General features: G+C 39.1%; 1 protein-coding gene across 2 annotated transcripts in view; it reads left to right on the top strand.

The window, feature by feature from the left end:
- The window catches only part of NUDCD1 (NudC domain containing 1), a 65,568-nt gene that overhangs the window by 36,425 nt on the left and 3,730 nt on the right, over positions 1-25,413 (top strand). The window contains exons 5-8 of one of the 2 annotated variants that reach the window (XM_040979407.1): positions 3,293-3,475; positions 6,418-6,625; positions 7,934-8,078; positions 13,661-13,786. In XM_040979407.1, coding sequence (XP_040835341.1) covers positions 3,293-3,475; positions 6,418-6,625; positions 7,934-8,078; positions 13,661-13,786 — 662 coding nt within the window. The remainder of the gene's footprint in view (positions 1-3,292; positions 3,476-6,417; positions 6,626-7,933; positions 8,079-13,660; positions 13,787-25,413) is intronic. The other variant, XM_040979408.1, reaches the window with a different exon arrangement.

Raw genomic sequence — 25,413 nt, forward strand, 5'->3', positions numbered from 1 at the left:
GTAAATAATGTATGCATTATCTTATGATGGAAAACTTTCTAAGTAGATAAAAATTATGATAAATGATAGTGTAATTTCAATGTGATGAGTATAAACGCCTCTGTGATGGGAGTGGCTTTGAGTGCTGCCTGCTGCCCTCAGGAGAATGCACGTTCCTCAAGCCTGCTGGGCTTGGTGTGTGTAAAGGCCCTGCCCCTTGGTCTCCAGGGCTGTCAGGCCTCTAAGCTGACATTAAAAATCGTTTTCTCATGTATAGGCTTGAATTTCCTTAATACTGTTAAGTTTCTCTTTGCGTTTGCTTGGTTCTCACTGCCGTCCCAAGTGCGCTGTTTGCTGTGGCTGGTGGGGGAGCTGGCCCCCGGTGCCTGTGCTCTCTCCAGTTAGCAGCAGCTTCCTCATTAAGGAGTGGGTTAGTTTAACAAATTATCATTCATTTCCATTCGACTATATGTCTCTACCTTGGTGAGGTTATAGTCTGATAAAGCCAATTAGTTTAGTACTTGTATTTTAAGGGAACTTTTCCTTTTATTATAAAGTCAAAACCAAATATCCACGTTCCAATATTATGATACGATAATTTATAAGTAAGCTGAATAAACCTAGATTTATTCTCAGAATACTTAATGCAACTTATTTGTTCTTATTCCCAGGGTGTAGTTTCATCTCTGGAAGAACACAGTAACTTAAGACTTTAGATTAACTATTGGAAATTGTTCTGTAAAGAACCAGATGATATCATACGTTCAGATCTATGTCACAGCTACTCAACTATGCCACTGTGGTGCAAAAAGAGCCATAGGTAATATATAAAGGAAGGAGTACAGCTGTGTTTTATTAATACTTTATTTTTGAACATTGAAATTTGAATTTTTACTTTCCAGATACATATAATTATTTAAAAAGAAAGCTGATACTTAGCTTTTAGGTCATATAAAAATAGTTGTAGATTCAGACTCCATGATATAGTTTGCAGAATCCTACTCTCAGTGATAGACACTTTGGCTTTTTAAAGTGAAAGCACGCAGTTCAATATCTTTTAGGAGAAATTGTCACGCGTGTTTCTGCTGCCCTTCTCCAGGATACTTGGTCCTGTCACATGAGCTCACCCCACAGTAGCTCATTAGCTATCCTTAGAAAACTCATTGCCTGCCTCCCTGGACAGACACATTTAGGCTCACATTCCCTTTTTCTTTTAAATGCGTGTTCATTTGAAAGGTAGAGTTCCAGGACCAGTTCCATCCCAAATGGCTGCAGCAGCTGGGGTGGGTAGGAAGAAAGCCGGGTGCCCAGAACTGCACGGTCCTCGCGCACGGCGGGAATCTCAAGGATGTGGGCCTGCTACTCAGGTGCATTGGCAGGATTCCTTTTTTATTCTCATAGTTGTAAAAGCACTAATTTTCTTTATGGTTCCCTTGATTGTTTCCTGTTAAATGTTTTATTCCTTTCCCTCCTCAGCTATTACTAGTATAATTGTATTCTCTTTTAGGTTTAATTTTTTTTTCTAAAGATATATTTGTTTGAAAGGCAAATTTTATGGAGAGAGAAGCAGAAACAGGTCTTCCATCTGCTGATTCACTCCCCAGTTGGCAGCAATGGTGTAACGAAGCCAAGAGCTTCATCCTGGTCTCTCATGTGGGTGCAATGCCCAAGGACTTGGCCCCATGCGCTGCTGCTTTGCCAGGCTCTCAGTAGGGAGCTGGATGGGAAGTGGACCAGCTGGGACACCAACTGGCACCTATGTGGTATGCTGATACCACAGGCTAAAGATTAGCATGCGTACCACTGCACCAATACCTCCCCCAATGGTTTTTTTTTGTTAACAAAAGTTTTTCTAAACTGTGTTGAGTGGAATATTTTAGAAGTTACATTTTGTGGTCAAGTAGGGTTGAAATTGTGGATATCCAAGGTATTTAATCTGATTAAAATTTAAAAAATTTTTCAGTCAAAAAGTTTCAGTGTAGTAGTCAACATTTACTTGATCACAAATTCTACCTTTTGAGGCTTTCCTGTTGTTTCCTGTCTCCCACTTTGAGAAAAGGCATTGCGTAAAAATACAGTGACTACAGTTGGGTCTTCAAAGGCAGCTCGGATGACTTGCCCTGCAGATAAACACATGAAAGTGTAGTTTTTAGTACATTCAGGGAGTTACAAGCTGATTTTAGAAGAGAGAAAGATCTTCCATCCTCTGGCTTATTCTCCAAATGGCTGCAACAGCCGGAGATGAGTTGATCCACAAAAGAGTCTGGAGCTTGTTTCTGGTCTACCATGTGGATCAAGTTTCCAAAAACGTGGGCCATTCGCTGCTGCTTTCCCAAAGCTTATCCTTAAATATGTATGAACTGCATGTATGTAGGTGAGGACTTAGGGTAAAAACAATGACAGATGTTTTAGAAAACAGTCTTGTTTAAAACATGATATAACATTATGGTTTTTAATATCCCTGTTTGAAGCTTATAGATACAATCTGCCTTAATAGAGTGGCAGTGCTACTGTACGAACTCAACTGCAATGTTTTCAGTACTTTTTAAAGCAAGCAAGGAAGCAAAAAAAAAAAGAAAAGAAAAGAAAAAAAAAAGAAAAAAAGCTGTATTCATAGAATAAATTTAGTTACTATACCAAAAGCTTTTTTAGATTGTGTCTTCACAGTAAGTGCTATTATTTGATTGTAGCATTCATCTTCAAGTGTGTCTAAAAAAAATCGTTTGTACTCTGTATTTCCTTTCCAGTAAATTCCTTAGTAGTTAGAACAGGCAGAAAAGTAGTACACTTCGCACTTTTCCCTTGCTTGCACTCCGTGGTGCTTTTCCGAAGATGTCTGTGCTATGCCTGCAAGGCCTGAGAAGGCAGGCAGGCTTCGATCAGGGAGCAGCTACATCCTTCGGAAACTCAGCTGCAGCTCGGTCGCTCTGCAGCTCTGGAGTCTGCTGTCTGGGAGAAGTTTCTGGAAGATGGGCATATTTTCTGTGTGTACCATTTGCAGTGTTAGCTGCTAGCTGGCTGGGGTTATTGAGCTGTTGAAATGAGGCTAGCGTAACTAAGAAATTGAATTTGAAAATTTACCTAATTTTAGTTAAAGAGCTTCCTGTGCTATATGGCTACCATGTTGAAGATCGGTCTAGAACAGAGTTCGTCAGACCCACCCCTAGTATTTTAAAATAGGGTTTTACATACAGAGAAGTAAGTTGTGTATTTTTATTTTTATTGTACACTTAAAATGTATAAAAATTAATATTCAGATATTTTCAAAAATTTTATCATGCTTTTGGTAATGCTTTAAACTACTTTTTTATAGATTCTCAAAAATATGAAATTATTAAGCGTGATGTTCTCCATGGAAAGTCAGTGCCACATTATGCAGCTATTGAGCCCGATGGAAATGGCCTCATGATTGTCTCCTACAAATCCTTCCAGTTTGTTCAGAGTGGGCAAAATCTTGATGAAAATATGCATGAGGACATGCCACAGGAAATCAAAGGTATTTCTACTTTTTGACCTTTGTAAAGCTCTTTTCTGTTTATGTACATTTTTTTTTTTTTACAATTTTGTTTTCCCAATCAAGTTGTAGTTTCTGATAGGACTATGTAGATATATATATATATATTCTAAAGTTTTTCTTTAATATTTCCCAATTATCAGTGAAATACACTACCTAGGTGTGCGAGCTGATTTAACAATTGTGTATTTACCAAGGTATATATATTTTAAAGATTTATTTTTATTGGAAAGGTAGATTTACAGAGAGGAGGAGAGACAGAAAGATGTTCCATCTACTGGTTCACTCCTTAAGTGGCTACAATGGCCAGAGCTGAGCCGATCTGGAACCAGGAGCTTTTTCTGGATCTCCTACAAAGATGCTGTGTCTCAAGGATTTGGGCTGTCCTCCACAGCTTTCCCAGGCCACAAGCAGGGAGCTAGATGGGAAGTGGAACAGCCAGGAACAATATGAAGTGATGCCCATATGGGATCCCAGTGCATACAAGGTGAGGATTTAGCCACTTAGCCATTGTACTGGGTCCCCAAAATATTTTTTTAGAAAGTCTGTATGTCAGTGTGCTTGATCAGATGTTTAATATTTTCACGAATAAAATGCTTTTATTTGCAGCATAGTAGATGGAACTAGAGGGCTGTATGTTCAAGGGTCATAAATGAGGCACAGAAAGATGAATACCACACATGTTCTGCCTCAAGTAAGCTAAAACAACTTGGTCTGAACATGAAACCATAATGTGTTGAGGGATGGAGGCTGGCAGGGTCCAAGGGGATAGAGGCTTGTTGGAAAGTAAGTACGTAAGCCGATCTAGGAAGGAGGGGAAGTTTCCTTTGTGAGCCAGAGTGAACCCTGTGCCTCCGAGAGGGAGAAGCATTTATTGCTTGGCTTTGAGCAGTACACTTTGTCAGCATGTGCTAAAGCGCTGCACTATATTATGTAAATATGCACACTTCTGGCTGCTTGAAAAATTTTTAAACTTTTTAAAAAGATTTATTGTTATTGTAAAGTCAGAATGAGGAGAGACAGAGAAAGATATTCCACTAGCTGGCTCATTTCCCAAATGGTTGCAACAGCTGAAACTGCGTTGATTTGGAGCTGAGCTGGTCCGGAGCCCGGAGTCAGAGTTTCCTCTGGCTCTCCCATGCAGGTGCAGGGTCCCCAGGCTTGGAACCATCCTCCACTGCTTTTCCAGGCCATCAGCAGGGAATTGAACATGAACCTGTATCCATATGGGATGTGGGTACTTAGAAGGGGAGGATTAGCCAGTTAAGCCATTATCCTGCATCCCTTTTCCCCGCCCCCCCCACACACTTTTTTTTTTTTATTATTTTAGGGGTTTTTTTTCCCCAAAAAAGTCAGAAATCAGGAATGAGCTCTGTTGGGTTCCTGTGTTTGAGAGAACGCTGTGGTTGTGTTGAAGGTATTAATCTTTTAAAGTACAGTCAAGTAATATACAGCTTCTTACCTTTCATGCTAAACTGGAAAAGTGCTCTCTGAGGGCAAAAATCACTTAGTTTTCTCAGTGTTCAGTGGGTGAAGGGAATGTTTTTGAGTGAAAATTAGCAAGGTCTTTCAGAAGAAATTTGTGTTTGTATCAAAGAATACACATTTTCAAAATACTTAAGAAAATCCCCCTCTGTGAATGATACAGTGCTATTAGCCAGGAACTGCATAATGTACTTAACAGATTTTTATAGTATTTAATAACTGTACAGAATATTCTTAAATTTATCCTTTGTGTTAAATAATTTAATTATTTAAAATGAACTCTTTGTAACTTTGAGGAATTAAATACTGCTTTCTCTGTGTGTGTCCCCCCATAAATGTGCTTCATGGTCTTTTATCCAGCTGCTAGATAACCTTGGTTTCCTGATTTGTCATGTGATTTTTTAATTTTGTTATTATTGTTAAATTGCCACTAAGATCTATTTTCAAGCAAGCCCCAAATTCTGTCATAATTTAGTGTTAATCTCTACTAATGCTAAGACCAATTGCCTGGGAATAAATGCAGGAATGCTCTAATCTTTGGAGTCATCCTGCTGAGCTAGCTAAGACCGAGTGATTCTGATGCAGATGGTCTTGTGAGTGAGTGAAGCATGCCTGTTACTGTCGTCCAGCTTTGCCCTGGACATCTCATACGTCGAATCCCCCTTTACATTACGGTGTCTGTGGTTCCCTTTAATATAAACCTGCAAATTCCTTGGTTTTTAAAGTATTATTCTTTCTTCCCCCACACAGCCCTCATTTCTTATGGATGGCAGGTGCCCTCCCACTGGAGCCATCGCCTGTTGCCTCTCACTGGCTTCATTGGCAGGCAAAAATCAAACCTGAGCCCTCCAGTATGGAACACAGTTGTCCTAACTGGTTTCTCAGTTGCTAGGCTATCTTGCCATTTGCTTCTAAGTATCAAGAGAACAGTCTCTGAATGCTTAGAAGGGCATCTAAAGCAATTGTCAGTTATGAAAATTAGTTAGGTGCTTTGTATACTTTCTGCGGTGAGGGGATTCAAAGGTTCTGTCTTCATGAAGTGCTTTACTGGCTTTTGTGGGAGACATATTTTGTATTCTGAAACAGTTACCCACTGCGTGTGTGTGTGTGTGTGCGCGTGCGAGCTTGTGCCTATGTGTGAAGGAGAGAGGAAGAGAGAGGCAGAGAGATAATGCAAATAAAGGATTATAATCATTAGTATATTTTATGTGCACTTATCTCCTGGAACATTAGGTAAGCATAAAGAAAAAAAAATGCCAAAAACAGCTGTACAACTTTTAGAGTCAGAATGCCCCCAAAAGTTGTATGTATGTATGTATGTCTATAATTGCTTTTTTATGAGCCAATCACTGGAAGATGTGCTAACGTTGTTTTCTTTCAGGCAAGTATGTTGTGGTTTCTAAGTCTGAATTACACAATAATTTTTTTTTTTCCCCAAGTAGAACCTCTCTATCACTGGCAACAAACTGAAGATGATTTGACAGTGACAATACAGCTTTCAGAAGGCAGTACGAAGGATGACATTCAGATACAGTTTTTGCCTGAAAACATCAGCATTGTGTTGAGAGATCAGCCGTTTCTGGAAGGAAAGCTGTATTCATCAATTGATCATGAAAGCAGTACATGGATAATTAAGGAAAATAATAGGTATTCTAATAGTTTTTGTTCATGTTTGAATTACATTTATGATTTTTACTGTTTTTATTTCTACCCTTTCCATGGCGGTTTCCTCAGAGGTGATCACGATAGTTTGGTCTGTGTTGCTTATTTTTGTAAAAGTAGATTAGAAAATGGAGATGTAAAAGAACATGATTGTAGTTAAGATGAACAATACCTCGTACAGCTATGCATGCAGCGTATCGATTAGCTAGCTCTGGAAATAGTAGCAATAGCAAGTATTTGCAGTAGGTAAAAATTATTTTTTAATTGGTACTCCTGGAATTTTTAAATATAAATTTTTAAATTTTAATTTACTTGCTTTCATAATCTGTTTTCATTCTGGAATACATGGAATTATATGCACTGAGAAGTCTCCTGCCTCATGCCTGGGAAAGCAGTGGAGGATGGCCCAAGCCTGTACCAGAGGAGAGGAGGCGAGCTTCCTCATTCTCGCACATCTATAACCTTCCCTGACTCAGCCCTTTTTCCCTTCTCTTCTCTTCCCTTCCTTTCCCTTCCCTTCCCTGATGCATCAGCAATCCAGGTTACCCAACAATCTGCTTGACCTTCCTATTAGTAGCTATGTATTGTGCTATTAATTTGTGAAAATAAAGTGAACTGCTAATTCCACACACAGAGGGATACTCTTTGGTTACAGGTGTTTTTCAGTTTGTTAAATACCTACTCTGTTCCTGTTCCACTCCCGTCTGCATACTCATCTCATTGTGCTTGCTCTTTGCACTTTTGTTACTTAAATGTCACAAAACACAGTTTACACCTGCACTAGAAACAGTCGTTTTCCTTGTTGGTCCCATTCTTTCCAAATTTGAAGTGGTATATCCAGTGGTATTTCTTAACATTTCTTTCAAAGCTACATTATGGAAGAAGGGACAGAAAGAGTCTCCATCTGCTGGTTCACTCCCATAATGGCTGCAACACTGGGGCTGGGCCAAGCCTAAGCCAGGAGCTTCTTCCATGCTTGTCGCATTGGGCCATCTTTTGCTGCCTTTTTGTGCATTAGCAGGGAGCTGGATTGGAAAAGGAGCAGCCGGGCCGTGAACTGGTGCCAGTGTGGGATGCTGCTGTTTGTAGGCTGCATCTGAATCAGTTGTGCCACAGTGCTGCCTCCGCCACTTCATAAAATCCAGATGAGTTGGCCGTAGATTATGCCCTTTGTTTCCTGTCACTAAACAAGAAGGAACAGGATAGTAGTTTCTTATAGAAGATTCTTCTGTTTTCTACTGCTTTTATAATTTGTGTAGTTGCCTAATAGATCATTACTCTTTAAACCTATAGCTTGGAGATTTCTTTGATTAAAAAGAATGAAGGACTGACATGGCCTGAGCTAGTGGTCGGTGATAAACGAGGGGAACTGATCAGAGACGCGGCCCAATGTGCTGCAATAGCTGAACGCTTGATGCATCTGACGTCGGAAGAACTGGTAAGCAGTTGCAGGATTTCTGTGACTTTCCAGTGACCCAAAAGAATGTTAGGAAAGGGTTATGCCGTGCTTCTCATTGTTTTGCTTTTCCTAATTTAACAGACATCAAATGAGGTACTATTGATTTTATGGATGTGTGACATGACTTAGTTCTAATACTAAATTCTTCCATGAATACACGTATGTGAGCATGTCATGTAGAAGGTATGCATGTGTGTGTATCTGCATGTATGTTATCCTTTAGGAGAATCAGATGAGCAGTGCTGGTAGAGATGAAAGTTCTAATTTTATGGTTTATTTGCTAATTTTAACTTGTAATTACTGAAATTTTCTTGAAGCTCTTGAATGCTTCAAAAGTGTGTGTGTATAGTCGTATATAATTTGTGGCATATTTATTATTGAGAGTAATTCATTATAATGATTATGATGATAACACAGTATTCATTCAGCTATGAGGCTGAATATGTCCCACTCTAATTACTTGTAAGATTATATAAGAATTTGAACAAATAACAGTATTGCACCAGAATTTCAGTGATAGGTCCACTTACCAACATCAATATGTGTAAAATATGTGACTTATTGCCATCTTTAATTATAGTGATGAGAAACGCTGTGCAGAATCCTTCATCCTGTAGAATAAGTTACGTCCCTTGTAGAAAAGGACAGAGTATTGGAAGTGAGTATTTGTCAAGGAAATATGACCAAAATAGAGTAACTGCATTTCATGTTTTCCTGGAATAATTCGTTCCAGAAGTCACTAGAGTTCATATTTAAGGCTATAAAATGTTAATTTTGTAGCCTTGTTGTTCAGCAAACTGCAGGCTATGTTACACTAAGTTGATTCTTTCAGCAAATATTTTACTTCTTAGATTTTTTTGTTTTGATATTTATTACAAAGATGAAGGAGGCGTTAATGGACCCATGTGGTCCTCTGATTCTGGATAGGATGGAGATGGTGAAGGGGAAAGTAGGTGAGATGAATGTTCCCTCTTTCCGTTGTCCACAATGGCTGGGTGGAGAGAGGGGAGAAAGTGTGTCACTCCGTGCTCTCACCCTACTTCGGTGTCTAGGATACACACAGTTCCAGCGGTGTTACTTGCATGATCTTGAGTGTTCTGAGATGTGGTTGATTTTGCTAAACTAGAGGTGCAGTTGTCTTTCTGAGGCCTAGTGGCTGTCGTTTTCCACCCCAGTGTGCTTAGAGTGTTGTTCAAAGTGTCCTTGTTTCCATCCTTTGATGAGGTACTTGAAGTCTTCTGTTGGCTTAGATGAGCTGGCTTTTTTGTCTTTTGTGTTCATCTGGGTGTGCTCTCCGTTCTTGGCACAGATGTCAGCAGCTCATTGGCCCCGTCCTACAAAGTGCGCTACAGGATTGGACCACATGTCTGTGATTTTCTCTACGGTCACAGATTAAGCTCAGCAATCTACTTGGGTAGCCCCCTAAGAAACCTCACCTCAGAGGTTCAGACCTTGATTTAGCTGGTGCGAAATCAGGCTCCTTTCTCCCTTTATACCAGCCAACGCATGTATTAGTGGGTACAGTTGCTTGGTCATTGCCATGCCGAGCCTTGGTTCTTATGTGAACTGGCGGGTGCTACGGCCTGGTGGCAGAATCCCAAAGAACCCTAATAAGCCTGACCCAAGTCCCAGTTTTCACGGTGCCAGCAGGTACTGCATCTTAGCTGACCCAGCCACGCCCACCCTCTCCCAGCCCTGCTTCTTGCATGCACCAGTGAGTGCTAGGGCCTAGGCTGACCTGGTTGCTACCAGCCTCAGTTCTCATGTGCACCATTGGGTGCTCTAACCTAGTCAGGGTGACCCCTACCACCCCTGCTATGCCTGCCTAAAGGCCCAATTCTTGCATATATCAATAGGTGTTATTGCCTAGCCCAACCTAATCTACCCCTAGCCTCAGCTCTTACATGCACCAGAGGGTGCTGTAGCCAGGGGTGTCCGCCAGCTCCAATTCTTACACATTTCTGCAGGTGCTATGGTTCAGTGTAGTGTGGCCTGTCCCCGACCCCAGCACTCAGTGGTGGGTTTAGTGAATATTGTGATAGCCTCTTGGGATATAATGTCAGTGATCAAAATAATTGTAGTTAGTTTTTGCTAACTACATTTTTTTAAATTTTATTTTTACTTGAAAAGCAATTTACAGAGAGAAGGAGGAATAGGGTGTCTTCCATCTGTTGATTTTCTCCCCAAGTAGCCACAATGGCCTGAGCTGGTTTGGTCTGGGTCGCTTATGTGGGTGCACAGGTTCAAGAACCCGAACAATCTTCACTGCTTTTCCTGCGTGTTAGCAGGAAGCTGCATTGGGAGTAAAGCTGGTAGGACCTGAACTTGTACCCATTTGGGGTACTAGCACTGCAAGCAGAGGCTTAACTTACTATGACAAGGTACTGGCCCCTGCTAACTACATTTTAAAGTAGGTAGTTTCAAAGTAATATTGTAATTTACCAAAGGTTGTTTATGATTGAACACCTATTATAAATTTAAAAGGATAAACACAGAATGTAGTCTGCTGTGACTGAAGGCAGTTTTGTGTTTTTCAAGTCTTTGTATTTAACTCTCTGCAGTGGTTTTCCTTCTCTAAAAGCCTTTAGGATTTTCTCCTTATTACTCTCTTCAGCCGTTCCATTGTAATTGAGTTGCTATGAGTTTTTTTTAAATGTTATCCTGGGAATTTTTCTCTTGGATCTATATCATTATTGTTTTCATCAAATTTGACAAAGTTGTGGCCATTATTTGTTCATGGTTCTTTTCTCCCTGTCCTACAGCTGCCCACATGGTAGACTACTTGATATTGTTATGTAGGTTCTGGGTTCTTATTTTTTAGTTCATTATTGACAGTTTCTATTATATTAGGTTTTCACAGTCCTCATGAAAAATATGTAAATAGGAAAAATGACACATGAATTTTAAAATTTATTTACATTAAAATAAACTCACACTACCTTTTTTTTATAACATGTCTGAATGGAGTTTAGTTTGAAACAGTAACAAGGCTAGGATATCAGTTTGTAAAGGGCCCCTAGCAGAGAAACATAAATCCTGGTAAATTTGACACAGGAGCAGATATCAAATTTATGACAAAACTTGGGAAACAGAATTACGAAATTATGGATGTTTTATGAAGTTTTTTTCTGAGTCTGCTCTAAAGAAGTCAGTGTCTTACAAGTGTGAGAAGGGCTGAGACGGGGCTGAACTCGTGCAGCAGGCGTCCACGTAAGTCTGTGCCCTGGTTGAAGGCCAGTGATAACACAGACAGTTGGTTCAGCACCGCAGACATCTTAATTGATTCAGCTTGTGCAGTTATGGCTCAAAAACTAAAAGTTAATCAGACTTTCTACTTGATAGCAAAAGCTTGGTACCCAGATCAGCTACAGGCAAGAGTAGAGTTTTCAATTGGAGATATTAACAAAATGGAATTAATGTCCTGATAGATTTCTTTGAAATCTCGAATCAGATCCTGAGGACAAAGCACGGTGAAAGCAGGTGTTCCACGTGGGGGAAGCAGTGCCGTGAGAGCAGAAGCAGGAAAGGCAGCCCGAGGCTTAGGGTGACAGTCCGCTTGTTCAGGTCACGTTGTCAACCTTCTGAAGGGTCAATAAGATGGTAATATGGCTTATTCTGAAGAAGTTAGCCAAGGCTTTGGCAGAAAAATGCCAAGACCAGCTCTGCCAGAGCAGGGCCTCCACGTATCCCTCTCGTCAAACACGGACAGTTTCATAGGAGTTTGATTTGATATCACTGGGAATCTTTTTATGGCTTTTTTTTTTTTTTTAAGATGGGCTTACTTAAAAGGTAGAGTTAGAGAGCAGAGAATCTTTCATCCTTTGGTTCACTCTCCCCAAACGTCTACCTGAGCTGGGACCGGGCCAGGCTGAAGCCAGTTTTATCAGGTTTTTCCTGTGCATGCAAGGACATTAGCAGGGAGCTGGATTATCAATGAAACTGTCATGTTTTAAACTGGCACTCATATGAGCTTCCTGTGCCACAGACAGCAATTTAACCTACTGCGCCACAGCACTGGCTCAGATTCTTAATTTAAAAAAATCTTTTGGAAGGCCCGGCAGCTTGGCCTAACAGCTAAAGTCCTCGCCTTGAACGCACCGGGATCCCATATGGGCACCGGATCTAGTCCCGGCAGCTTCACTTCCCATCCAGCTCCCTGCTTGTGGCCTGGGAAAGCAGTCGAAGACGGCCCAAAGCCTTGGGACCCTGCACCCTTGTGGGATACCCGGAAGAAGTTCCTGGCTCCTGGCTTCAGGTCGGCATAGCACCATCCATTGCGTTCACTTAGGGAGTGAATCATCAGATGGAAGATCTTCCTGTCTCTCCTCTTCTCTGTATATCTGACTTTCCAATAAATAAATAACTCTTTTAAAAAAATCTTTTGGAGCCTGGCACAATGACTCAGTTGCTAAATCCTTGCCTTGCACATGCCAAGATCTCATTATGAATGCCAGTTCATGTCCTGGCTGCTCTGCTTCCCATCCAGCTCCCTGCATGAGGCCTGAAAAAGTAGTGAAGATGGTCCAAAGCTTTGGGACCTTGCACCTGTGTGGGAGACCAGGAAGAAGTTCCTGGCTCTTGGTTTCAGATCGGCTCTGGCTGTTGGAACCACTTGGGAAGAGAATCAGAGAGTGGAAGATGTTTCTGTCTCACCTCTCTGTACATCTGCCTTTCCAATAAGATAAATAAATCTTTAAAAGAAAAGTTCAGGGCCCAGTGCAATAGCCTAGCAACTTTAGTTCTCGCCTTGCATGCACTGGGATCCCACATGGGCACTGGTTCTAATCCCAGTGGCCCTGCTTCCCATCCAGCTCCCTGCTTGTGGCCTGGGAAAGCAGTCAAGGACGGCCCAAAGCCTTGGGACTCTGCACCTGCATGGGAGACCTGGAAAGAAGTTCCTGGCTCATGGCTTTGGATCGGCACAGCATTGGCCATTGTGGTCACTTGGGGAGTGAATAATTGGACAGAAGATCTTCCTCTCTGTCTCCTCCTCTGTAAATCTGACTTTGCAGCAAAAATAAATCTAAAAAAAAGTTTAGAGGGCACTGGCTTTTCTTTAGTTAATAGTGTAATAAAAACTGTCCTGTCACTGTTTAATTCTCAGATCCCTTATTTCTTGACGGAAGGAATAAATGCCCAGTATCATTGCTTTCAGAAATATCTTGAATTTGCTGAAATTTATATTGGGAAAGTTTGTTGTTTATTTTTCAATTTTTCTATGAACATTTAATTTCCCCTCGTATGTTTCAAGTTTAATTAGTCTTCTATCATGATTACTCTCAATCCCATCTGTTTTCTATTTCAGGTATTGTGTTTTCATATCTAGAAGTTCAATTTGGCTCTTTTTTGCATTTCTCATCTGTTTCTTGAAGCATGTTCAGTTTTGCTTTACGTCTTTGAGCATATAGAGCATGCTTATAATTGTTTTGATGTCTTCTGACTTCATTCTGTATCTGTTGGTTATGTTTTTATTGATCATAATTTAATTTGCTGTAATCCTAACATTCTTAACAATGATAAAAATCAATCCTCATATTTATTTTTATATTTTCTGGTCTCAGAATCCAAATCCTGATAGAGAAAAACCACCTTGTAATGCTCAAGAGTTGGAAGAATGTGATATTTTCTTTGAAGAGAGTTCCAGTTTATGCAGATTTGATGGCAGTACATTAAAAACTACTCATGTGGTAAGTTCTTTATAGAAGTGTTTTTGTAGTTTTATGAACAAGTTATAGTTACTCAGCTAAAAATTACATGACCAAGTACATGTTTTATAGATGTATTTTATTGGCAGCCTCATCAGTCTGTTAATTAAACGTCTTTCCAAGCTGCCACACCCAGTTAAAGCAGTGTTGGATTAGTTTGGTGTTACTATGTATCAATAATCTTCATTGATCTTAATTCTGTGCAGGTTGTTTAAAGTACAGTGTTGATGCTGTAATTTAAAGGAACTTTTTCTCCATTTTTCCCTTGTACGTAATGATATGAACCATTTCTTCATGAGGTTTCCATACTTATTTTTTTAAATTTTTTTTATTGTTAATAACATTGTATTATGTGATACAGTTTTATAGGTGCTTGGATTTCCCCCACTCCTCCCACAACCCTCCCCCCATGGTTCATAACCACAGTTCAAGTTCAGTTGAGATTCCTTTATTGCAAGCACATACCCAGCATTGAGTCCAGCATCTTATTGTCCTGATAACATTTAACGGCTTCTTGGGGAGGCCTTCCCTGGTCTGAAGGCAAAGCTAACAGAGTTGTACACATTATAATATTAATAACTCTTTAGCTGCAACATTATATTACTGTTTTTCAAATTACTTTGTTATATGAAGCCTCTTTCATATTCAGGAATATTTAATAGTTAACTCTTCTGAGAAATTGATTTTGACTTTATGGTCTCATTAGCAACGTTTGTAGTTAGTGCCTATTTCACTGCATTTTCACATGTACTGTTAGTTTTGTTGTTGTTTGATGTTATATTCATTGTGTGAGATAGTAAGCTCTGTTTTAATGTGTAGCTTCTTCATTTTTTTACTTTGGGCTGTTTCATATATTGACCTTTTATGATGATTTTTTTTCCTTTATCTTGTGTTTCTTATGGGTTTGTGTGACTTGCTTGAAATTTGGAAAGTACTTTTTGTTAAGTGATCTAATTTTTTCCTCTTTGGTTCTATCCCTTGGATTTTTTTTTTCAACTCTTAATTCATCTGGGAATTTTTTCTTTTTCAATTCTCTCTCTGGTGTACTTCAGGATACTGAAGAATGTTGCCTGCAGTGACTTCATGCTATCAGGGTATTCCAGGATCTGTTTCTCAGCTTTGTCAATAGAGATGATTAAAACTTAGCACTTTATTAGACATCTTGCTTAGGGGAAATCCTTCAGCATTAGTATGTATCACTTTCTGTCAAATTTGACATATATTTAAGATTTGTAGGGATGTATTGTAAAAGATGGAAGCAAAATCATAGGGATTTTAGGGAACTTTATCAGTTCTAAATTTCAGCACATCATCATGTGGCTAAAAGATTGTCACTAAGTGTTGGCTTCAGTGGCTGACCCTTCTTGGTTTTCTTTAGATACTAGACATGCATGGTTTCATTAAACTATAGAATTTAGTGGATTTAATCATTTTCACAGCAAATGCTAAACTGCTTCTGGCCTTTTTTGGAAACAGCATTGTAAACCTCTTACCTCCTTGGATCTCTGGCTCATGAGAGGAGAAAGCAAATAGAACTGAGCAGAATACACCCACATTTTTTTCTTGTATTTACTAAGCTGATGTCAGTTCACTGCTGGGGAATGTATGGAAGCTAGAATGTTATAGTAGTAAATTTTCCTAGCATTAAATGCAGGTAAGGATAAAATGAAAAGTAGGGACAATCATTCCACTTTGGAAGAAACTAAAGCTACAGAACTAACCATATTTCACCGTAATTTTCATTATGTTTTAGACAAGTTGAAAGAGATGATGCTTTATATAAGACGAAGGAGTCAGTATTAGAAACTAGAACTGAATGCTTCCAGTATCATCTCCCATAATGCTCTCTCAACATCAGGATCATAAACTGCAATTTGGAGATCTGAAACCATAGTCAGTCCTCCTTCAAATAAAATGCGTTCTGAAATAATATGGATAAATACTCAGTTTCTTTGGCATCATGGCTTTAAGAGCTAGCATTCAATGAAACATTTCCAGCATTTAATATGTACTTTTCAAGACTTTAATTGTACTTCAGTGTTTACTGCTTTAAGTTCAGTTAGTGTATCATTAAAGCTGTGCATTCTTTTCCCTTGGATTAAAATTGAAACCAGTTTCAATGTAATTTGTCTTCTGTTATTAGTGATTCTTTTAACTATATCTGAAAGTGAATTGACTAAAATATAGAACATTTTTGTGCATAAACAGAAGAGATGCAAGTGGAATAGATCTGAGAAGAAAGCACATCTTTCCAAAGGCAAAGTTGGTAAATTTTAGTGTATCATGTGAAAGTCCGAGTTGGTGTACTCAAATACTGCTTGTTCAAAAGTTTCTTGGTGTCCTTAAGAGAATACTAACCAGTGGCTCGTCATTAGAGGAACATATTGAAGGAGGCTATAATTTGGATGTTTGGGTGGTATGTTTATTTTAGAACCAAGCCAAAGCAGACTTGTACATGGGCAATTTGTATTCTAAATCTTAGCTCTTTCTATGTTTACTTCAAATTCTTTCTCGATTTCATTTGCCTTATATTTGGACAATTTGAAGCTACCTTACATGGAAAGGTCATTATATGTCTTTATAGTTTAAAAAAAAATACAGTTATATAAAGGTCAGAATTCTATTTTAAATAAGATTTCCAAAAATATAAATTTCTCTGAAAGAAATGGATACAGGGTTATGATTTGCCATTTGGAAAATAAAAATTCAGTGTTCATACTTATGTGAAACAGAAGAACAAAAGGTAAGCATTACATATAAAAACGAAATAATTAGTACCTTATGGTCTCGAAGGTGTAAACTCAAACCAGATTTCTGGCTTACCCTGGCAATGTGACCATGTGGGGAGTTAACTAGAGGATGGAAGATGCTCTCTCTCTCCCTTTCCCTCTCTCTCTCTTCCCCCTTCTCTTCCCCCCTCCCTCCCTCCTTCCCTCTCTCCCTGCGTCCTCCCTCTCTCCCCCCTCCTGCCTCCCCCCCTCCTTCCTCCCTCCCTGCATCCTGCTGTAACTCTTACAAAGCAAACAAAGAAACAAAAAAACTTAGAAAATGTGTGATTTTGTTTATTTCCTACTCACATTTACAATAACAGTTCTAATTATCACACTTACAATAACAGTTCTATTACAAAGTTGCAGAAGGGAAGAGATGTCAAGAACATTGAAGGTTCTGAAATTTCACGTTATTTGCTAACAGTTAGCCTGCTTTGATTTAATGAAACTGTCAGGTTGGAAACTTTATTGCCTTCACAGAAAGCGGCATGATCATCAGCATATTTATGTCAGTTTTCCAAGTTGCTTATTCCCCCTTGGTGAAACAGATGGGTCTAGATGTGTCCCCACCTCCATCAATAGGTTAAGCTTGTCAATCATTTCCAATCATCAGTTAGCAGTCTTGCCCTTTGCTCTGCAAGGAGACATTTTTTCCCAGTGGTGTTCACTGTGGTGTTCTAAGGCATCCTTAGAAAGGTGTCCAGGAATAACGACAGTACCTCTGCTTTATTAAAAAAAAAGAGCTTATAAAAATGCAGACTGTAGCGACACTGATCATCATTAACTCCCAACCATATGAAGAGAAATTGTATAGAAAGGTAATTACATTTTTATTAGTGGCTTCCTTTGAGCCATAGAGAATAGCTGATGTCTGTGTACAGCACAGTTCAGGATATAAATGTAATTGCTATTTACAGTGCCCATACTAGAGTGCAGTATACATGTGTGTGTGTGTACAGTATTTATTTATGCTATATACTAGCTGTAACTCTTACACATTTAACTAAAAGTCATTTAGATAATACTTTATTTAACAGGGATGGCGGATAATGGGCCACAGGTGTAATCTGGCCTGAGTTTGTACATAATGTCTTCCTGGGGCACAGTCTTTGTTGCTGACCTATTATCTGTGACTGATTGTGTGCTATCGGCTGGGATGTTTTGCAAGAGACTATATGCCAGCTGTTTATAAAAGCTTATACTCTGGCAGTTAGTACACAAAGCCCAAAAGAGTTACTGCTTAGGAAATTGGTTGTTAGTACCTGCTTTAGCAAATCATTTACAGTGAAGTTAAGGGGCATGTGCATATATGGGAACCCATGTGAAGAAAATTTACGTGAAAATGTAGGTCCTAAAATAATTATACATTATGCAAGTAAGTTTACCATAGGAGCATAATTTCTTTGTAAAAATTCCAAAATAACTTGTAAAATGAAGTCTATGTTTCAAAAACAGCATTATCAGAAAACAAAGTAAAAATTTTTGCCTGCAGAGTCTCCCCCCCCAGATTCCTCTAGTACCCCGTTGCCAGAGGGGGTGAGCCTGCTGCCCGCCATCCAACCTCCTGGCGTGCAAGAGACACAGACGGACAGGGGTTCCATCTAAGCAGTTCCGGTTTATTTGGGAATTCAGTTTCTTATATAGGGTAGTGAAGAGCCTTAGGCCAGGAATCCCAGGAAGGGAGGAACTAGGAGCCAATTATCACCTGCAGGACTGCGGAAGCCACCTCCCATAGGCCAGGGGTGGGTGAGCAGAATGGCCCTGGCCAGTCTTTCTTTGAAACAACTTGATCCCCGCCCTGGTCCTCACCCAGGGCTCTGTCCGTGGCCGCCATCTTTCTCACCACTTGTAACCCAGTGACCTTGACTGTTAGTCTCCATCTTGTTGACTTAGTGACCTCTTTGTCCCTGAGCCCTACATTCATTAAATCAGGTTGACTTTTTCCTCAGTTTCCCCTGGCCTTTCTAACTTTCCCAAATTTAATGTTCTCTAATATTGATTGTTCTTTAATATTATGGGTATATTTTGTAATCCTTTTCACATATATTTTGATTAATTTTATATCCTCAAACTTGATAAATTGAGTTATATTTTTGGATATTCTTTTCTGACCCCTCCCCTAATTTTTAAAAGATTATTTATTTAAATGAAAAGATTTATTTTTATTTTCAAGGCAGATTATACAAAGAAGAGAGAATTACCTAGCTCTCCAAATGGCTGCAAAAGCCAGAACTGAGTTGATCCAAAGCTGGAATCCAGGAGATTGTTTTGGATCTGCCACATGAGTGCAGGGTCCCAAGGACTTGGGCCATCCTCTGCTGCTTTCCATAGGCCATAAGCAGGGAGCTGAATTGCAAGTGGAGCGATTAGAACATGAAGTGACAGCCATACAGGATGCTGGCCGCACAGGCGTGCTGAGCCACTGGATAGGCCCTCCTGACCTTTCCCCCTGTGCTTGTTCAGGAGAGTCAGCCACAGTGGCTTCTTCGCTGAGTTTCATTCATTTTAATGTTAAGTATTTTCCATAAGTATACACAAGTATATATATATGTGTGTGTGTGTGTGTGTATGTATATATATATATATATATATACATACCTTATTCATTCTAGTAGATATTCTATTATTCTGCTGTGGGAGTATCAGTGTTAAATAGCATTTTTAAGACAATTTATTTGAAAGGCATAATTCAGTGAAAGGAGAGATGGCGAGAGGAAAAGGTCTTTCATCCTGATTCACTCCCCAAATGACCACAATGGCAAGGGCGGGGCCAGCTGGAACCTGAAACTCAGAGCTTCCTCTCCAACCCATTGAGGGTAGCAGTCCCAACACTTGGGCTGTCATCTGGTGCTTTCCCAAACATATTTAGTAGGAGCTGGATTGGTCTTGAATGGGAGCCCATAGGGGATGCTAGCATCCCAGGCAGAGGTTTGATGTGCTATACCACAACACCTGCCCCCTTTTAAAAATTTTTTATGTTGTAGTTCTTGTATATTTTTATGTATGTAATCATAATAGGTTCATTTTGTAGCCTGCTGTTTTTAAAACCATAAGCATATTGATGAATTCATATTTTAAATATTATTTTGCATTGCATCGACTATAATACAAGTTACCTGTTACTAATAAATTTTTATTTTCCCCGTATTTCTTGAAATTGTAAATATGACAATTAAAATTACCTATGTATGTGTAATTTTCATCATCATTTTGGATTTTTGGCTTAGTTTGGAACTGCTTTACAAATTGTAGCAGTTTACTTATTACCACTTTTTATTGCAATAATACTAATAGAGTGAATGTTTGTGCAGAAGTGCTAGTGAATACAAGTTCCCTTAGCTTGTGGTAGTGCCAAAAACAGCAGTAACAACAATACTGCCAGCTTCTAAAATTTACAGAAATTTGGGGCAGTTTGAAGACCTTTTTTTATTTATATTGTCTATTTCAGTTCAAGCTGTTGCTTATTTTGTTACTGTTCTCAAAAACATTCTGGATATTTTGTTAATTTTTTGAAAAGATTTTTTTTAAAGATTTATTTATTTTTATTGCAAAGTCATATATAGAGAGAGAGCAGGAGAGACAGAGAGGAAGAGTTTCCATGTGATGATTCATTCTCCAAGCAGCCGCAACGGTCAGAGCTGAGCTGATCCGAAGCCAGGAGCCCATGTGTCTTCTGAGTCTCCCGCAGGGCTGAAGGGTCCCCAAGCTTTGGGCCATCCTTGACTGCTTTCTCAGGCCACAAGCAGAGAGCTGATGGGAAGCAGGGCCACCGAGATTAGAACTGGCACCGATATGGGATCCTGACCAAGGCAAGGACTTTACCTGCTAGGCTACCATGCCTGGCCCAAAAAGCTTTTTTGTTTTGTTTTGTTTTAAAGAGTTAACAGGGAGATAGAGATCTGCTGGCTCACTCCCCAAATGGCAACATCAGCCAGGGCTGGATTAGGCAAAAGGAGCTGTGAACTCCATTTGGGGCTTCCTTGTAGGTGACTGGGACGCCAACAGGGCTTTTGATGTTTTCCCAGGTGCGTTGACAGGGAATTGGTTTGGAAGCTTGAGAGTCTGCTCTTGAACCAGTGCTCATGTGGGATCCCAATGACACAGGTGGCTGCTTAACTTCCTGGTCGGCAGTGCAGGCTCCTCTCTTGAATGTAATGGAACCTCATTAAAACCACACCTACAGAGACCTTGGAGATAAACCTTTAGTATCCTTACTTTTTATTGAGACCAAGTATCTGGTATTTCAATTAGTACTTCATTTATGAACAAATTTCTTTTCTGTAATACAAATTTTTAATTTTGCAGTAGCTGTCATTTAAGTTGTTTGTCTTTACTTGGACATTTGATAGTTAAGGATAACTGAAGACTAAGTGTTCTAGAAAGAATAAAAATAATTGGCTACTTGAAATGCACATATCATTTTCTCTATAGAATATTCTCTAATTGTAACCCTCATTGATAGTTGAAATCTGAATATGACATTTTCTATTACAAATGTGAAAATAGAAGAAATATGAAATATTGACAAATTTTATGAGCTCAACAGTGTTCTTTAAGCAATAGAAATTATTTTTTATGCCTTTTTTAAAAAAAGATTTCCTGACAAACTCAAGGATTTTCCCTTCTTCCTTTTCCTTCCCTTCCCTCACATTATTAAATTAACAGTCCTTCAGCAACACTCACCAGTCCATCATTCTATATTTAAGTGTACTGTAGCATGGATAATGGTAGAAAGTCCAGCATGCTTTTGTCAAGAAATATTTAACAGTTTCATTAGAGTCCTTCTTTTTTTCTGGGTAGAGATGCATGCTGCAATAAAATAAGAAATTTATCTTAAGGACTGAGTTTATCAAATGCATAAATAGTTTAATTTTTCTCAGTTTAGAACAGATGTTTAAAATCTCATCCAACCACTTGTAATCTTACTAAAATACATTATTATAGCCTAGCATTTTATAGAGAGAATTCTGATTTAAAGGACCATTTTATTGAAGTTTGAATACCTTAAGTGTAAACTAAATACCATATTGTATATTTCTGTAACCTTACAGACATTTGACATATGTGGAACTCTTTTTTCCTGCCACAGATCTTACCCTTAGACTAATCCAGCTAAACATTTTCTTTGCTGGATTCGGTATGTTTTTTTGTTTGTTTGTTTTCACTCTTAATAAGCTATTGAATACTGCTACTTTTCTTTGTGGTTTTGCCAAAGTATGCATTTGTTTCTCCCTTACCCGTTGTAGCATTTGGTTGTTGCTTACCTGATTGTAAAGTGTTTACAATCAAAATATATAGTTGGAAGAATAGGCTCCTCAATGCCACTTTCACTGTCAATCAGGAATCTTTTCAACACATACCATGAAAATCACTCATTCATGTCCTCTGGTCATTTCATAACTGGAATATTTGTTTTGTGTTTGAAGTATCAATCAGTTGTATAACTGGCAAGTGTTTTCTCCTGTTCTGTTGGTTGCCTCTTCACTTTGGTGATTGGTTTGTGTACAGAAGCTTCTTAATTTGATATAATCTCATTTGTTTTATTTTGCTTTTATTACCTATGCTTCTGGGATCCTTTCCAAGAAGTCTGCCCTATGCCTGTGTTTTGCAGTTTCCCTAATGTTTTCCTTTAGTAATTTGATAGTATCAGGTCACAGATTTAGAGAATTCCCTGGAACTTATCTGACAGATTTTTAAAAGATCTTTTATGTTGTAGCCAAACTCTGAAAAGTATAACATACCATGGTGGTGAGATTTTCTGACTTTCCATATGTGAGATCCTGTGCACCTCCTCCTCATGGGTGTCCATTTTGCTCTCCAGATTGGGGTAGTTTTCCGCTATTGAATCATTGAATAATTTTTTTAATGCCTCTACTGACTTTAGAATTTTGAAAATTAAAATACCTGTCCATTTGCTGGCATCTAATGGGTTGTTTTGGAGTTTTGTCTGTCTTTTGTGAGGGATATTTTAACAGATTTTTAGTATCCTTCTATTTTATCTAGTCTGTTCTTCAGATTTTTAGGTGTATTTCTTGAATTTTTCATTTCTAAGATTTCTTTTGGTCCTTTTTTTTTTTACATACATCTTTGCTAAGTTTATTATTCATGTCCTATAGTGATTTCCTAATTTAATTTAACCTAGTGTGTATTCCTTTGTATCTTTTTGAGGGTTTTGGGGGTCTAGGGGTCATAATTTTAAGAAAATTTTTACTTTAAAGAGAGCAAAATTAATGCTTTAATTTATAGTTTTAAAAATACGACACTTCCCACTCAAATCATCCCTCTCCTTCTTGTATTTTCCTTTTAATTTTTGCAATGACCTGGTTTCATTTTACTTTATAAACACAAGCTTAACCCTGGAATAAATAACCAATTCAATAGGTAGTAAGTAGAATTACCACTGTTCCTCGGGGTGTAGATAAAGCCAGTAAACAATCAACTCTTAAAATGTGAATTTCACGCTTTTTTTGTACTTGTATATTGTTACCACAAAGAAGGGAAAACATGGTATTTGTCTTTTGGGGACTGTCTTAAAAGCATAGTGATTTGCAAATTTTACTTCTGTTTTGTTTTGAAAGAATTTTTTATGGTTAAGTAATATTATGTACATATCCCATGTTTCCTTTATCCAGTCATCTATTGATGGAGGTGTGTGTTGATTCTTATCTATCTGCTTTGTTCTTAGCTACTCAAAACAGCTAACTCTTTGATATACTAAGCTCATTTCCTTTGGGTATATTCCCAGAAATAGAATGCCTGTGTTGATGGTAGATCTTTTTTCACATCTTTGAGGAATCCTCAAGCTATCTTCCATGATAGTTACATACCCACCAGGGGTGGATCCGTGTACTCCCTACCTCTGCATTCTTACCACCTTTTTTTTTTTGTATGATAGCCATTCTGACTAAGACTGGGTAAAAAACCCCATTATGATTATTTCCATGTGCCTAATGGCTGGTGATTCTGAATATCTTCTCATATGTCTGTTGCCCATTTGTTAACTGGACTGTTTGTTTCTTCAACCTCCTATGTATTGTAATTACTATAAATATTTCCTTTCGTCCATTCTGTTGGTTCCCTGTTTATTCTGTGGAGTGTTTTGTTGGCTGTGCAGGCTTCCTGGCCTGTTACAATCCCAATTGTTTATTACTGCCTTTATTGCCTCTGCTTTTGGGGGTCTTACCCAAGAAGTCCTTGCCTGTGTTACTGTATTCTACTAACCTGATGCTTTCAGGGCTTAGATTTAGATCCCTCATCCATCCTGAGTTCCCTTTTGTAAACCCTACTTTTGCTTAAAGCATTTTCATGTTTGGGGGTGCATATTACCTTTGGTTTCTCATATGTTTGTGTCCTGGCATTAATACTTGCACATCTGGTAGGTGAATTGTTGCTGTCATTGTCGTTCATTTCAGACAGATGGTTTCTTCATGAAGATGTCTCTTAAGGGATTCATCTGGTAAGCTATTTGGCTTTAGTTCTAGTTAGGAATTTTTACCGTTAACCCAAAATGCTAGACTCAGTGAGTCACACAGGAGGTCTTTATTCTAGTGAAGAGGCAGTCGCAGGGAAGGGAGAAATGCGAGAGATTTATCATAGTGCCAGGAGGGAGCTCTGTGAGAAATCAGAGCAGGGAGGGCATCTCTGCAGGAACATGCTTTTAGGGCCAGTGAGTGGGCATTGGTGAATACGGTGGTAAGTGGTACTAGGGGGAGGGGACATAAGGGATTGGCAGAAAACAAAATTTGAACTTAAGGTGTGCGTCCTTTTAAGAAAACGGAGACCTAGGGGAAGTAGGTATTTAAAATGGCCTGGTAAGTTCAAGGAGAAAGCTACTTTAGGGCAATCAGTATTTAGCACTCAATATTGAAAGTGTGGGAAGATAGCTCCAAGTTTGAGAGGTGTGCATGTCTGCTTTTAAGTTCCCAGAGAGTCTGCCATGACCCACTGTCCCATTTAGTGCAGAGCATTCCCTCTGTGAAGGGGTTGTGCTTGCTACTGTGTTTAGTACATGGGGCTGCTGTGTGGAATTATGTGTTGTCACAGGGATGGGAATTCTGACAGGACGCCCTTTCTGAAGATGTCACGTCATTTCATCCTGTGCTCTAGAGTTTGGATAGACACTGCATGGTTCCTTTGGTGCGCTCCAAGCCTCTGGTGACTATGAATCCTCCTGAGGCTGAGATCACAGTCACCCAGCATCCCTACACGGGAGCTGGTCAGACTTACCGGAGCATTTTGTTCCGCTCTGTACTCTCCCCAAATCCCTGTGTTTTATGCAGTTCCAGTGTTCTCCCTTGGACACCAAGTGAAAATACTATTAATATTGTTTTGGTTCTCTGTGGAGGAGGGAATGAATGCTGGGCACTTTTATTCAACCATGTTGGAGACTTCCTCATTTCATAGATATTGAAGAACCTAATAATAGGGGGTGGAACTTGTGGCACCAAAGATTGATCTGTTGCTAGTGACACTGGGATCCTTCGTCAGTTTGAATGTTATCCACTTCTGATCCAGGTTCTTGCAAATGTGCCTGGAAAGACAGCAGAAGATAGCCACACAACTTGGGCTCCTGCCACCATGTAGAAAAGTAGGGTAGAGTTCCTGGCTGCTGACTTTAACGCAGTTGGCTTGTTGCAGTCATTTGGGAAATGAACAAGTAAATGAATGGCCTCGCTGTCAGATAATGGTTCACCTACCTAACAGCTTTTAAGGAAAACTTCAAAACATTAGAGGAGAGCATGAGGGATGAAAAGCATGGGATTAGAGAGGTCGCCAGTCCTATGTTTGTGTGGGTCTATTTAGGAAAAATTTAAATAGCAGTGTTTGAAGTTATTAAAT

This window comes from Ochotona curzoniae, unplaced genomic scaffold (genome assembly GCF_017591425.1).
Source record: "Ochotona curzoniae isolate NIBS_2020 unplaced genomic scaffold, NIBS_Ocur_1.0 contig_3190, whole genome shotgun sequence".
Classification (NCBI taxonomy): Eukaryota; Metazoa; Chordata; class Mammalia; order Lagomorpha; family Ochotonidae; genus Ochotona; species Ochotona curzoniae.